The following is a 16,176-nucleotide window of genomic DNA, read 5'->3' as shown; positions in this document are numbered from 1 at the left end:
CAGCACAGCAGAGCCAGAGAGCCTCACCTGTCGGGGGGGCGGGTGGTGTGGGGGACAGAGCGCAGGTGCAGGGAGCTGCCCAGCTGCGTCCCAGGAGCCAAGAGCCCCAGGGGCTGAGTCACGGAGCTCCAGTGGTGGCTTTGAAGCTCTGGCGGGCAGGCGCCTGGTGTGTCTCTTGCCCCAGGGAAGACGCCTGGCCACGGGGCATTCATTCACTGTGGAAGTTCCCGGTTAGGCTCCCAGGCCGGTAGCAGGTGTGGTGGGAGGTAGGGGCACAGGTGTGGCATTCGCAGGGCTGTCCGCCCAGGTGGCGTCTCCCACAGCTGCCCTGTCCTTGGGGCTGGGGCTGGGCCCGGGCCCTGACACGTCAGCTCAGGCGTCCTGCTGGGCCCTGCTCCTCAGGGAGCCCCCAGGCCAATGGCCGGTCTGAACGTGTCCCTCTCCTTCTTCTTCGCTACCTTCGCCCTCTGCCAGGCAGCCAGGAGGCTGTCCAAGGCCCTGCTCTCGGAGGGCACGTACGCCAGCTTCGCCCGGGAGGTGGTGGGCGCCGCCCAGCTGGGGGCCTGCTGCCTGGAGATGCGGGTGTTGGTGGAGCTGGGCCCCTGGGCGGGGGGCTTCGGCCCCGACCTGCTGCTGACGCTGCTCTTCCTGCTCCTGCTGGTGCACGGGGCAACCTGCGATGGGGCAGCGGCCAACCCCACCGTGTCCCTGCAGGAACTGCTCCTGGCTGAGGCCTCTGTGCCCTGCACGCTGCTGGCGCTGGCGGCCCAGGGGCTGGGCATGCAGGCGGCCCGCGTGCTGACCCGGCGCTACTGGGCCTGGGAGCTCAGCGACCTGCATGTCCTCCAGAGCCTCATGGATGCACACTGCAGCTCAACACTGCGCACGTCCGTGCCCCATGGCACGCTGGTGGAAGGCGCCTGTGCCTTCTTCTTCCATCTGAGCCTCCTCCGCTTCCGGAACACTCTGCCTATCTATAGGGTGCCCCTCACGGCCCTGCTGGTCACCTTCATGGCCTACACAGGTGAGACCTGGCTGCGCTCCCTGGGACATGTCAGAGCCTTTGCATCATCTGGACACCCAGGACAGAGGCAGCAGCTGAGGGGGACCGCTGGCCCCTAGGGATGGTGGACAGCCCTCTTCTGGGAACTTGGTCATGGCAGAATGGGGGTCAGTAGGACTGGACATAGTGCACTGGGGTGGTGGGACCCTCAGCCCTGGTCAGTGCCTTCCTTCCCAGCTGCGCTGCTCCATGCTCCAAAATGTTCCTGTCCATGTCAGGAGGTCTGCAGCCGGGGCAGGTGGGTTGCCCGTGCCATTTCTTTAAGGCCCAGCCCACCCTCTGGTCTGGAAGCTCTGGAGTCCTCTGCTGCTCTTTCCAAGAGTCCCAGGTCCTGCTGTTTCTTCCTCCCCTCTCCGTCCCTTCCCAGGTGGTGGCTCCAAATGTCTCCAGAGAGGGCAGCATCCTCCCATTCTCCTCCCATCCATCCATCCTCCTATCCTCCTCCCATCCTCCCATCATCCCCCCATCCTCCTCCTATTATCTCCCATCCTCCCCCATCCTCCCATCCTCCCATCCTCCCCCCATCATCCTATCCTCCCCCATCATCCCATCCTCCCCCATCATCCCATCATCCCCCATCCTCCCATCCTCCCCCATCCTCCCATCCTCCCCCATCCTCCCATCCTCCTCCCATCATCTCCCATCCCCCATCCCCCCATCCTCCTCTCCTCCTCCCATCCTCTTCCCATCCCTCCACCTCCCATCCTCCCATCCTCCCCCATCCTCCTATCATTTCCCATCCTCCCATCCTCCCCCATCCTCCCATCCTCCCCCATCCTCCCATCCTCCCCCATCCTCCCATCCTCCTCCCATCATCTCCCATCCCCCACCCCCCATCCTCCTCTCCTCCTCCCATCCTCTTCCCATCCCCCCACCTCCCATCCTCCCATCCTCCCCCATCATCCCATCATTCCCCATCCTCCCATCCTCCCATCCTCCCCCATCCTCCCATCAACCCCCATCCTCCCATCCTCCTCCCATCATCTCCAATCCTCTTCCTATCCTCCCATTCATCCTCCCATCCTCTTCCCATCCCCCCCACCTCCCATCCTCCCATCCTCCCATCCTCCCCCATCCTCCCATCCTCCTCCCATCATCTCCCATCCCCCACCCCCCATCCTCCTCTCCTCCTCCCATCCTCTTCCCATCCCCCCCACCTCCCATCTTCCCATCCTCCATCCTCCGATCCTCCCATTCTCCATGCCTATGTCTGGGTCCTGGGCCTCTGGACGAAGCTCTCCTGGGGTCGTTCAGCCGCCGTGGACACCACCTGTCCTTCCCACCTCACTGGAGAAGCAGAGAGCTGAGCTCAGCTGCAGGATGTCCAGGCTGCTGACCTCACTTCGCAGCTATCCCAGGACATGGGGATGGAGCTGGGCCAGAACTTAAGGCGCCAGGTTGGGCCTGTTGTTAAATCCCCAGGGGACTCCACCATAGGTCTGTCTGTGGGATCTGCTCCACTAGGAGGGCTCTCCAGGCACGGATGCCTCCTCCACCCCAGAGGACTGATGTGCTGGGAGGGACAGGAGGCTGGGAGTGGGCTTCCTGGGAAGGGTGTGCTGTGGGACGTGCCACAGGTCACTCAGTGGGTGCCTCATGCTTGCTCAAGCCTAGGGCTACAACTGGAAGCCCACGTGTGCATTTGGGGCAGGCTAGGCCCAGTAGGGAAGAAACCAGCACTGAGGGCTGACTTCCTGAGACACTGTCCACGTTCTGGCATAGGACAGACACTGTGTGCCCAGGAAGGTACCGCTAGAGCCCACGTACAGGTGAGGAAACTGAGGCACAGGTGAGCAGAGACTTGCCAGCAAGGCTCTGTGTCCAGACTTCCTGGGCTCCAGCCCTGGGGAGACACGGGGAGCTCCTGATTCAGCCCTGCAGCCATCCAGGACACCACTCCCAGAGACTGGTCTCCACCACCAGCTTTAGGCCCTACACGGCCCACTCGAGGCCGCTGCTCCTTGGCAGTGGTCTACCTGGTCCAGGGCAAAGGGATGCTCATGCTCTCTCCATGTCTCCTCGTCCTCCCCATCCCTCCTCCCTTCTCTTGCTTCCTCTCTGGGCTCAGCCCTTCACTGCTGTTGCTCCATCTCTGCCCTTGTCTGTCTCCCCATCTCTCCATCTCTGTCTCTGTCCCCCTTTCTCTCAAGGACAACCTCCCACAGGTGGGTGGCGGGGAAAGTGGTGGGAGAGGAGAGTTCATCAGGGGCGAGTGGTTGGGATGGGTGGTAGACGTTCGTGGAAAGACTCTTGTCCTGGCTGCTCCCTGATCCTATGCAGCTGGCCTTGGCTGACAGCCCTCCCACCTGTGTCCCCATCAGCACAAGGGTCAGGATAGGCTGAGCTCCAGGCCCCCGGCACAGGGCTCCATCCCAAGGAGAGGCGGCTGCCGACAGGGGTCCACAAGGAACGTCTGTGTTTCCTTCCACAGCAGGGCCTTTCACTTCCGCCTTCTTCAACCCTGCCCTGGCTGCCTCAGTCACCTTCCAGTGCTCGGGGTCCACCCTGCTGGAGTATGCCCAGGTGTACTGGCTGGGTCCTCTGACAGGTAAGGGTCACTGCGGACAGTTGGCAAGGCCATCCGTAGATGGTGGCTTGGGAGGAAACTCGAAGCATTCCTGGTGGACATGCCTGTGTTCCAGCTCACGGGTAGGGAGTTGATTCAGGGATGGCCGGCTCTGAGGTCCCTGATGTAGGTGAGGGAGATGGGGGGATCCTTCTCAGTTCCTTTAGGGACATCAGGGGTGGGGCCGAGTGGCCCGTCTTGGTTTAGATGCGGTCATGAGGGGCTGGAACCAGGGAGGATGGGGGCTGGGCAGGGAGGGCAGCCTCATGGATGCGCCCGGGGGTGTCTCACAGACCCTGAGCTGGGGCACCCGTGGCGGGAGCTACCGCAGCCTGTCCAGGCCACCCTGGCCTTGGGGTTTGCCAGCACCTGGTCTTAGCCCCTGGGCTCCCGCTCACTCTCCACACTTAGTGGATGGGTCTGTGGGGTCCATGGAGCTCCCTCTGAGGGAGCACAGCCCCGGCCTCCCCAGGGGCTCCCAGGCAGCCGGCAGTCCCTGGAGTGATGAGAAGGCTGGGGTTATGATTAGTAACTTCACGGTCCACTTGAGCGAGGTCTGAGACATAGCAGTCTCCCCCTGTGCCACACATCACCCCAGAGGTCCCTGAGTGCGGCCTGATTTGCCCCAGTGTCTCTACATCGAGGGTATGAGGCATGTGCTCTCCACCCTCCCTGCGGGGGCGCCACAAAGGTCTCTGCGCACACTGGATGAGAACGCGGGGGTCTGAGAGTCTCACATAGCCCGCCTCCCCACAGCTCTGTGGGCCTGGGGCCTCCTGGGGTCTCAAGGTTTGTTCCCCCGGTCAGGACGTCCCCATCTCTCGTGCTCAGTCACGAATTCGACAGCAGGGTCCGCATGGCCCGAGGGGCGTAGATGACTTAGGAACTCCTGGACAGCTCCCTCTTGGGGGACATTTTCCGTTTCTGGTCCCAGGTGACTCCTCCGTGGTGGAGCACGGCTCCAGGGGCCCTGAGAAGTGGTCCTGGCCGCAATCTTGGAGACCTCGGTGTCGGAAATACGGGCCTCTCTGACCCAGCTTGATGGCGTGTCAGGCCATGGATTAAAGTCAGGATAGGGGTCCCTCTCCTGCATGTGGGGGCCTGTGGTCTCTGCATTTGTCTCCTGGCGCCTGTAGCCCCAAAGCACTCGGCACGCAGTCCAGGTGAGCACTCAGACATGCGGGTGTGGGGGTCCTGCTCGCTGTAAGGGCTAATGGGGCCCCTCCCTGACCTCCGGGTCTCTGGCGGTGGCCATCAGTCCCCTGTCCTGTGGCTGCACCTCTCCCCTCTCTGCCTGTCCTCACGTGGCATCTGCTGTGAGTCTGTCTCTGCGGCTCCTTGTGGTAGGACGCCAGCCACACTGGGGTTCAGTCCACACTTCTCCAGTGTGACCTCATCAGTTCAACCACTTAAGGATACAAAGATGCTTCTTCTTTTTTTTAAGATTTTATTTATTTATTTGACAGAGAGAGAGAGAGATCACAAGTAGGCAGAGGCGGGGGGAAGCAGGCTCCCTGCCGAGTAGAGAGCCTGATGCAGGGCTCCATCCCAGAACCCTGGGGTAATTACCTGAGCTGAAGCCAGAGGTTTTAACCCACTGAGCCACCCAGGCACCCCAAGATGCTGTTTTAAATAAAGTCACATTTGGAGGCTTGGGGAAGGACATGAATTCGGGGGGGACGCCATTCAACCCAGTAGAGCCTCAGACTCCATAACTGCTGCTGTGAAGTCCAAAGCCACGAGGGTTTCCTCTGGAGGCCTCGTGGGGGGAGCAGGGATGAGGCTGGAAGGGCAGCACCCTCCGTACTCATGCCCGCTTTGTCCTGTCCAGGGAGGGGACTCCCACGCTGGGGTGCTCCTGCTGCCCCAAGGCCAAAGCCTCTCTCTGCCTCCCTCCAGGGTTGGGGTGGGAACTGCCATAGGAACAGGGCTCCGGGCCACTGAGCTTGTCACACACCGTACAGCATGCCCTGCAGGTCAGCATGGGGTGCGTCCACATCCAGGGTACCTGGGCTGTGCCCTGCTGGAACTTGGGGGTTCTGTGGAACGAAGCGGGTTGCCTTTCAGCCTTCTACATTGCCGGCTGGGGATTCTGCTCCCTGGGTCCCACTCACGTGTTTGTTGTACCCTTGCTTTTTGACCTCCCCTGTGGCATTGGTCTTTCCCCGCTGGTGGGCTGGTGACCTTTACTGAATCCCTGTCCGTTTGGAGAAGCTGGGCCACTGGTGATGAGGCACAGGAAGTGGGAGTGGCTTCCTGGGCTGTGACTCTCCATGGACATGTGTGCCCAGGGGACCCTGAGCTTGTCACTCACCTCCCTGGGCTGTCCCTCCTCCATAGCAGGGGTGGTCCCAGTGTCCCACTGAAGGTAAGAGAGGCACGGCGAGTGAAGCATGGACGTGTGTGGGCCCGGGACCATTCTTGGGAGCCAGGGTGGCTGGGCGTCCATGGAGCCCGGTCCTGGCCAGGCCACCCCTGACCTTCTCAGGGCCCACACACCACAGTTTGTGTCCTTAATGGGTTCACATGAAACTTCAAATGTGCTCCCCTCTCCTGCCATGGCCAACACCTTGCCTGTGACCGGGGCAGCCATTCGGGAATCCAGGATTCTCTGTCTACAAGTTCTGAGAAGAACCTGGGAACCAGGGGCCAGGCCCTGCTCCTGCCCTCAGCCCCCCTGTTTTTCCCCTCCTTGGACCTCACCACCATCTTGCCCACACCCTCAAAACAGCCATCCCCACGGATGACAGGTCACTCTCAGGAGGCAGTCCGGGGAGGAAGGAGGTCAAACAGGCTGTGCATGTGGCTCAGGACATTGGTGCAGGGAATGCTGGTCCCAGGTCCCCAGAGGGTGGTCTGGAAGGACACGGGCTCCTGATGGGCCACCCCCCTCTGCTGGGGAAGAGCCAGAGCAGACCAGGGCTCCCAGATAGAGACATGCAGGCTGGCCGAGGTCCCGATCTGTAGGATTCCCTGTCACACGGACAGTCTGGCGGAGAGGCCCCAGTGAGCCTCCTGGGCCGGTGGTCTGACCCTCGGTTTCTTGCAGGGATGGTGCTGGCGGTCCTACTGCACCATGGCCGCCTTCCTCGCCTTTTCCAGAGGAACCTGTTGTATAGTCAGAAGAACAAGTACCGGACTCCTAGAGGGAAGCTGGCCCCGGGGCCGAGAGACACCCCAATGCCTGGAGGGGGATGCAGAAGCCGGGAGACCACACGTGAGGCAGGGCGGCAGCTACCAGGCTCCGGCTGAACCAGCATAGTTGACAACGGCCCTGGTGGGACCCTGGGGCCCCTCTGAGCTGAGGGGGTCCAGACTCGCACCCCCCATCTCCCTGGAAACCATTTGTCAATAAACCATTCATGAAACCTGCCTGTCTCCCTAGTCTGACAGAGGCTTCTGGAAGGGCAAGCAGGGGTGAGACTAGTCCACAAGGGAGCCTGGGCTGAGTCACCTCTGTGTCCCACAGGGTGTCTCTTGCCTCTTTTTTTTCAGAATTAGAACCAAAGGTAAAAGCCAGGAGGGTGGGCAAGAGGTCCGGGGTGCGTCCCCCAGGGCCTGAGAAGACCCGAGGGGAGAAGTTCGCATAGAAGGTGCTGGCTGTCCTGGACACACCCCAGATCCCACTGCTGGGGGAGGCTGGAGCAGCCTCTTCCCGCTGAGGCTGCAGGGGAGTGGGCTGGACACCCAGTAGCACCCCACCCTCGCAGCAGCTCGGCCGTGGCTCTGCAAAGCCAGGCAGAGCCCTGCCCATGACGGGGGCTCCTTGCTAGGCTGAGAAGAGCCATCTCCTCTATCAAGACCAGAGCTAACCTGGAAATTTCCACCCCAAAAGGAGAATGTCTTCCTCAGCTAGGGGTTCCTGGAGCCCCATTCCGAAAGTGAGGCTGGCAGGGTCTCCAGCCCAAGGCTTCGCCCTCATCTCAGGCCAAAAAGGGCGAGAGATAGAAAACAGGGAGGTCCTGGGTGAGCTTTTCTCTCGTGAGGAGGCCATGACTTCCTGCACTAGTTTCCCAGGGGATGGGAGAGAAAGAACCCCCCACCCCACTTCCTGTGGCTGCCCCTTCACCCCCTTTAAATCCTCTCCCCACCCACCCATCGGTCTGGGCCCCAGCCTCCCCTGACCCTCCTCTGAGTGGCCACCCTAGGAGGGGTCAGTAGGCCCCCCCGGCTGATCCTGACCACCAGCCCAGTGTAGCTTCTGCAGGGCTTAATAGGGCTGCATGGAGGCTTCTAGAAGGAGGACCATGAGCACACAGGGGTGGTGCAGGGTTGGGGACCAACCAGCTCCCCTCCAAGGGGATCTGTGTGGGATAGGGGGCTGGGGGGCCACAACAAATGTCGCAGCCCCAGGAAGGAGGAGCGGCTCCCCAGGCTCCCCAGGAGAGGCTCCCCAGACCAGAGGCCAATGGCACTTCCATCCCCATAGAATGTCCTTGCAGTCTCGGCACAAATACTTTCAGGTCAGAAGCTTCTGGTGCTCCCTCAGCAAATTCAACCAGTAAATTAGTACAAGACAAATGAATGTGCAGACATTGCAATAAAGTATATCAGCAAATTATTAGAATTCTTGGAGTTCAGGATTTTTATTTTGGAAAGCATTGTAAAGTAAACTCCACAAGCTTGGAAGCATACATTAAATTTAAGGGACACTGCATTTGCTGGAAAAGAACACAGTTTTTAATATGAAGCTTTGATGAACTGACAACTTAAAAATTACCAGAAAAAAAAAAAGTTTAACAGGAAGGATGCAAGAGTGGTTCAATATTGGGCCGTTCGTTCTTTAATATAATTTACCCTATTAATCGACTGAGGAATGAAATCGTATAGTTATCTGCACTGACACTTAAAAGGCATCTTGGAAAAGAAAACATCCATTCCCTGTCCAAAAAGGAGGTGACAGATCAAGTCTTAGTCACAGACAGCACATATGACCAACACGGCATCTAGCTTGGTGGGAACAGACCACGGACATTCTGGCTGAGTCAGAAACACTGCCAGAAGCCCACATCCCATCGAGGGTCGGTGCCCGGGACACGAGCTGATGCAACTGGATGAGAGGGAACAATGCGAGGAGTCGCATTCCTGTTGGCAGATCACACAATAGTTACACAGGAAACGGACCAGGCAAAATCTGACACAGGCTGTAAGAGATAGCTTGTTAATGTAGAAGAAGCCAACACTAACAGGCAAAAGACATCCAGGAGGCTTCACACAGCCAGCAATGAGCAGAAAAGTAACAATGACAGCAAAGCTATAAAGTGTTTAGAAATTCATTTAATAAGGAAGGCACAAAGCTTGGGTCCAAAGAAAATTTTTAAACATTTCTGAAAGATTTGAAAATAGGGAAACTCATTCTTTGTTTTAAGATATCCCAGATATCCAGGATATCCCAACATCCTAAAGATGTCCATTCTCCCCAAGTTAATATATACATGTTAATAAAACAATAATAATAAAGTTATTAGCATATAATTATATAATATAGAATTATAAATATATAATAGTAATACTGTGAATTGTGTAAGACTGATGAATCACAGACCTAAACCCCTGAAACAAATAATACATTGTATGTTTAGAAAAGTTTATTTTGTGCAATAATACATTGTATGTTAATAAAAAAATAAATATCTGTATTCCCAGGAAAAAAAATAATGGAAAAAATATAACAAATAATAAAACCAAAGTTGTTTTTATGCGAAACACCAGTTCTTTTCCATCAAATGCAGTGTTAACTTACCTGTGAAAACTTGAAAACAGGATAAAGTTCTTTCTAAACTTGGGAGAAAGGAGACTGGCGTAGGGCAAGACATTGTAACAAAGTCAAATGACAAATGCCAAACCAGGAAAAAACAGTTTGCAACATTTGTCACAGACAAAGGGCAAAAATTAACATAGAAAGAACTCTAAAATATATTTTCAAAGGGGTGCCTGGGTGACTCAGTGGGTTAAGCCTCTGCCTTCGGCTCAGGTCATGATCTCAGGGTCCTGGGATGGAGCCCTACATCACATCGGGCTCTCCGCTCGGCAGGGAGCCTGGTCCCAACCCCCCTGCCTGTCTCTCTTCCTACTTGTGATCTCTGTCTCTCTGTCAAATAAATAAATAAAATCTTTTTTTAAATTATTTTCAAAAACAGAAAGAAAATAAAAAAGCAAAACAACAGAGGGTTCACAGAAAAAGGTACATGGGAGGACTTGGACACAGGGCTGCAGGATGGAGATCGCTCATGGTGGAAGGAACGCAGGCCGTATCAGGTACCAGTTCTCCCTCCCAGGCGGCTACAGATAGAAAGCACCGAAGTTTCTCTGCATGGAGACGTCAGGCCTCCGGGAGCACGCATGGTGAGCCTTGCAGAAGAGGCGAGAAGCTGCAGAGCAGCCTGGAGTCTGGCAGGTGGACACAGCATCTGAATTCTGACAAAATCTTGTCCTCAGCCTGGTCATCATTTAGGAGCTATAGACCTGACCCACCCCTTCCTCAAGGCCCAGCCCAGGTGACCTCACGCCCTGACCCACCCTTCCTTGGGGCCAAGCCTGGGAGCAGGCCTGGGCTGTTGAGGGAGGGGCAGGCTGCCTCTCTGTAGTGGAAGCTGGTCCCTAGCAGCTGAAGAGAGGCCCAGAGGGTTCCTGAGCATCCTTGAGAGGACAAACCAAAGCCCAGGTGGCCCTCAGCGCCTCCTGGCCCAAATTGGGAGTACGGTCCCAGCCCAGATCCCAGAGCTGGCATCTTGCCCAACCCTGTGGGGGCTGTGGCTTTCATGCAGGCTCTGAAGCCACTGGGGCGGCCCCAGGACTTGTAGGCAGCTCTGGGCTGGACCCTGCAGGGCACAGTGGCACCAGTCCCGGGCCTGCCCCGGGGGACAGCCAGGGGGGCAGCTCTAGCCTGGGCACATGTTAACACCTGAGGGTCACAGTGGCAGGGCCTCCCCAGCACCAGCCCCTAGTGCTGAGTCCAGGCCACGTCCCATGCCACAGAGACCTTTCCTTGTCCACAGGGGCGAGCCCTCATGTTGAGTGTGAGCGCACACCAGCCCTCCATGGCCGGGTCTCCCCACATTTCAGACAACTGACGTTTCACCCACCTGTTCCAATCCTCTATCAGACCATTACTCTGAGAAGTACGTTCTTCGGTCTGAAAAGATGAACTTGGCAGTGCACATCGGTGTAGAACCTACTCTCCTGCTGTCTCACTGCACCCTGACCATCCAGACCCCGGTAAGCAGAGCCCAGTCCAGGGTCAGAGCCTATCCTGGGCAGGACCCCCTGCAGCCTCCTGGGGCAACCAAGCACTGATCTGCTAGTCAGCTCTGTGCCTGCAGTGCACCCCTCAGGGAACCCCGCAGCCGTCTGTGATCTTGGGCTGCCTCGTTGGCAGACATTGTAGGGACGTTGTGAGGCTCAAGGGTGTGAGGGGAGGGCGTCCAGCCTCTGCCCCTCTCTGTGAGGTGGCAAAGCTCCCACATGCCCTCAGCTCACCGGCCAGGGACCGGGTCACGCAAATGTGCTGAGATTCGCACTTGCAGTTCCAATCACCTTCTGACACTGGAAGGGAGCTCTTCTATGGGCACCAACACGTCCTACTTGGACGAGGCCCGTAAACACCATAGATGTCCAACAGTGTGCAATTCTATTCATGGACTGACTCAATTTTACCTTCTTTGATCAGAGTTTTGGCCCCAGATGCAGCCCGATCACCTTGGAACTGCTGTCCACACACCGGGCAGCCCTTTGCTGGCCAAGAGCCGCTCACGGGGCCTGTGCACGCACAGCAGGGGAACCTCGCCCCTCCTCAGAGGCTCCCTGCTTGCATATACGTGTACCTGTTGGCATTCCCACAGTAGCATGCACCTGTCCAGATATGCAAGTTAAATGTTCACCTGGTGGACTTTTCTGGTCACCGGGCTCCCACTGCAGTGCTTCGGGGGCGTCATGCAGGATGTTATGGGCATTTCGGGTTTCAAGATTCTGTCCTTCGGTCATTTGCCATCTCTATCACAACCCAGTAGCCTGTATCTCAAATGGAAATTTTCTGGTCCGGTATCCCGGTGGTTGCCACACTGCCCTTGGCCGTAGTCGGTCGTCCTCCACCCAGGGCTGACCCGGAGAATCTGTCCTTCTGCACTCCAGCTTTAAGGGGGCATTGATGATAGCGGCCATTCCCTTTTGGCCCACCAGGTGTCCTATATGCTTTCAAAGGAATGACTTACGTGGGCTTGGGCCATCTTACTGGCCCCCACCAAGCACACCCAATAAGTGTTGGCACAAGGGGGCATCGACTTGCCTTCTGATTTTCCAGTATCCATGCGGCATCTGTCCCCACCACACGCTCGGGGCAGCAGACACAAGCCGGTCACATCAACACTGCAGTACTCATCAGACGTTCACGTCAGTGCTAACTAACCCCACTTTCCATTCTCAGACCCCGCTCCACCCTGTCTACCTCCAGCTGCTGTTGACCCTGCATCAGTCGGTTCTGGAATCAGTGCGTGGGGCTCTCGGGCCCACGAGCCCCAAAAGTGAGTCCCTCTGAGGGGCCCCACCTTCCCCTGAGTCCACCGCTGAAGGCGCAAGACCATGGCCAGACTACTTCCTTTCTACTGAAACATCTTGATTTTTGCCTTCGGTGTCACTGCTATTAAGTGTCCACTTACGGCTCCCACAGGAACCTCGCAGCTTATAATTCTTGGATGATGTCCTTAAGCCACAAGTGACAGTTACGAGGGCTAGGGCATCATTCTGTCTGTGGGGAGTGAGTCTTTTGTTGTTGCTAACACACGTAATCATACAACCCAGAAACATAGCCAGGTTTTTATCCTCTAAAATAAATCCAATTTTTTTTCTTTTTCAGTTTTATTGTTGTTATTAAGTGTACGATGTCCCAGAGACCTGATAAGATGATAATTCCAGGGTGGTGTTTTATAGATGGGTGTTCTACATGCATGAATCTTAGTGAATAGTCTCCACCTTGGGTGGTTTCCAGACGACACTAGAACCAGCTCTCACTGCTGTTCCGTGGTCTCTCCCACTGATCCAGAATCTGTGATACGTGGTCCCCAGGTAAAGCACGTCTGGTCGTCTCTCATTCGGACTCACTGCTGTGGTGAAGGGACTCTGCGATGGTTTGAGCAGAGGCTGGACAGAACTAGAATTCTGGGGTCAGCGGTGTGCACGTGGGGCGCCCTGTCCCTTCCCATAGTCCTGGTCCCAAGGACAGTTTCTGGGAGCACCTGGCCTTCAAGGCAGTAGACAGGAACTTGGATGTGGACTGATGGGTGCGTTTGCTCCAGTCAGGAGACTGACAGTTTCCACCAACTAAATTTCAGTGAAAAAGCTGGGGAAATGCTGTCAGAGTGGGTCATCCTCGCCCTCTGCTTTCCTGGCGCGAGCATGTACGCAGCTGTGGGAGGCCTGGCCACGGCCCGGCCACCTCCCCCCTTAGCCCCAGGATCCAGCTCCTGGTGAGTCTTGTCCTCCATGGGCAGCCCCCTCCACCCTTGTTTCTGGGGGAACTCTTTCCCTGCCCCACTCTGACGGAACCCAGTGTCCCAGAGCACACTTCGGGGGTTCCCACAGGAATGAGGGGGCCCTGAGGGAGTCCAGTGGGGACCTGAGACCCACCACGACCCCGAGGGCACAAATGGGCACACTCTCCTCCAGCCCACCTCCCCTAGCCTCCTGTGGGGACTCAGTCTCAACCTCACCAGGGAAGGGCCCCAGGCCGCCCTGAACAGAGGTCACAGGTCAAACCTGCCCCTCTTCAGCCAGGCCCACCTCAGGCAAACTGTGAAGGTCACCAAGTTTTCCAGGACCCCCGACCTGCTTCCCTGCTCTCAGGTCTGGTGCGTGCATCAATAAACCATCTTCCTGGTCTTCGGCTGCAGCCTCCACACGGGTGGCTGTTTTATCCACGGAACCCTGCTGCATATTGTGGGTGGCCACCCCTCCCTCTCAGCATTTCCTGTCCAGCACACTGTGGCAGCACTGTCACAGGGCCCTCCAGACCCCACCACACTTCCCCAAGTCTGAGGCAGAGCCGCCCCGGCATTTTATCCTGGAGATGGTGAGCAGCTGGCCATCTTCTTGGATGGACCTCAGAGTCACAGACAGAGGGACGAGAGCCTGCAGTGCCTGGACCCACACGGCCTCCCAGGAAGCTCAGAGGCTATTCCTCAGAGTCACTCAAAGGGAGAGCACGGGCAGGATGGGCCTGCCCTGTCCTCTGCTCATGTTAGCTGTTGGACGATTCCTCGAAACCCTGTGGGATGGCTAAAGGAGCGCCCACGAAGGCCCCTCCCCACCGTTGTCCATGGCTTGGGAGTCACCCAGGAGTCCTGGCCTCATCCCACAGATGGCGCTATGGCTCAGACTCCCAGGGCTGGACCAGAAAGAGGGCAGCTCCTCCGCCCTGTGATCTAGGGCTCTGGGCGGAGTTGGGGGTGGGGGGAAGGTGCCTAGGACAGGCACCAACACCAGGCTTCAAAGGCACGCATGTAAGCTTTAAATATGTAGACAAGCATGTGAGTCTCCACCTGTGGTCATGTCTGATGTGGGAAACAAAGGCAGAAGAAAAATTGTTAAATTTCCTTACTACCTACAGCCCACTGACAAGTCCTTGAAACGGGCACAGTGACCTTCCCCTGGGAGCTCGGCTGCCTCCCTGTGGACACCCTTCCTAAGGGCATAGGCAATCTTAGCCTGACCCCAGGATCCCGTGAGTCTACTTTAACTATAGAAATTCCTTTGGAAACTTCCCTTATCACTACCCCCACAAGATACATGTTGGTTAGGCCGCTGCCTTCGGCTCGGGTCATGATCTTGGGGTCCTGGGATCGAGTCCCGCATCGGGCTCTCTGCTCGGCAGGGAGCCTGCTTCCTCCTCCTCCTCTCTCTATCTGCCTCTTTGCCTACTTGTAATCTCTCTCTGTCAAATAAATAAATAAAATCTTTAAAAAAAAAAAAAAAGATACATGTTGGCCATCACCCCCAGGCATACGATCCACCGATTACATCTGGAGGGTCTTATGACTGAGTTTTTACTAAACAGTAATAAATGACATTTCCCAGCAATAGTTAGCTCCCTCACGATCCTGGAAACCTCGTTGCCAAAATACCTGGGAGGCTTATGCTCTCCCTAACCCCCACCCAACTTTACAGTATATAATGGGCCCCTCCTCAGGACACCGGAGCAGCTCTTCCTGCCCACGGGTCCTGTCCCCAAGCTTTAATAAAACCACCTTTTCGCACCAAAGACGTCTCAAGATTTCTTTCTTGGCCGTGGGCTTCAAACTCTAATGTCTTTCCTACATCAATGTCCTAGTGTTAGGTGTGACCTTGGATCTGAGAGTCCTCAGGCTAGAAGCGAGACCACTGAGGCAGAGAGGAAAACAGGCTGGTAACCACGTCCCCTGAATTTGCACTCTTGCTGCCCCGTGCAAGGACCAACTTCCTGACGGCTTGATCAAGGGTCCTCCTGCACAGGCTCACTGGGCTCCTGGGCAGAGGCCAACAGACAGTGGCAGGCAGGCTTCCAGAGGCTGCGGGGGGCTAGGGGACAGCTAGGGAGTAAAAATTGGAGGAGAGAGGGGTGTGGAAAAAAGTAGGAACCTCCTTGGTTAGCGTGTCCAGCGGCCAGCAGGGGGAGCTCGCCTGACCAGCACAGTTTGTCAATTGTAGACCAGCAAGTGACAATGCAAACTGACCAGAAAGAATACTAATAAAGGAAGAAAATAGTTTTATTCAAGCCCAGATTAGAACAGCTGCCCGGGAAACACGACCTTCAAAGGGAAGAAAGGGCTCCAGAGAATGAACAGTTTTTACAAAGTTTATAGACCTTTTTACATAAGGAGCCACAAATCGACAGGTCAGAGGTACATTCTTGTAAAAGTTCAAAAAGATTATAGCTTAACATATAGGCAGGAATCATGAGTTTTAAGGTCAAGGAATGCAGGGAGTAGCAACATTGATCCCTATGTTAAGGACGAGATAGTTTTCCTTTAGGCCACTCATTTACAAAGCGAGTGTACAAAGTACGCTTGGCAAGCCATAAACCAGGTTTTTGGTTTAAACAAAGTTATCTTGAGGCACCCGGGGGGTTCAGTCGAGAAGCGTCTGCCCATACCTTGGGGTAGGAGGTGGGGGCATGTTCCTGAGAAGAGACAGGACACACAGCAGGCCACTTGGTTAGTCCCGCCCCCTTCTCCGGAGAGTGCTTCCCTGAGGGCAGTCGGTCCCATCTGCCTCCTTGCTGCCTGGGTCCCTTGCTTCCTCCCCGTTGTCACACCCCTCTGAGCCTGCACAGGGTCACCCTAATTCCTGGAAGCCCCCGCTTGCCCTCCTTAGCCCAGCTACTGCACAGTGCTGCACTGAGGCCTCCTGTGGCTGGTGGTCATCACGGTCCCACACTCCCGTGATGGTCTGGACACTCCATCCTAGTGCCGCAACCCATCATAGTCCCAGCCCCCACCACAGTGGCCCTGCAGGTGACAGGTGCAGCCTGGGGTACAGCCCGGAGGCCCTGCTGCTCTCATTCTGCCTGTGTGGCCAG

General features: G+C 56.6%; 1 protein-coding gene across 1 annotated transcript; it reads left to right on the top strand.

Annotated features, from left to right (window-relative positions):
* The first annotated feature begins 417 nt into the window (after nucleotides 1-417).
* On the top strand, nucleotides 418-6,881 carry LOC122901799 (aquaporin-12-like). The gene is made up of 3 exons (XM_044240908.1): nucleotides 418-1,024; nucleotides 3,495-3,611; nucleotides 6,679-6,881. The coding sequence occupies exons 1-3, from the start codon at nucleotides 418-420 to the stop codon at nucleotides 6,879-6,881; spliced, it is 927 nt and encodes a 308-aa protein (XP_044096843.1).
* The last annotated feature ends 9,295 nt before the right edge of the window (nucleotides 6,882-16,176 follow it).

Source organism: Neovison vison, chromosome 3, assembly GCF_020171115.1.
Source record: "Neovison vison isolate M4711 chromosome 3, ASM_NN_V1, whole genome shotgun sequence".
In the NCBI taxonomy this organism is placed as follows: Eukaryota; Metazoa; Chordata; class Mammalia; order Carnivora; family Mustelidae; genus Neogale; species Neogale vison.
The sequence above is the reverse complement of the archived record's forward strand: the minus strand, read 5'-3'. Positions and strand labels throughout refer to the sequence as shown.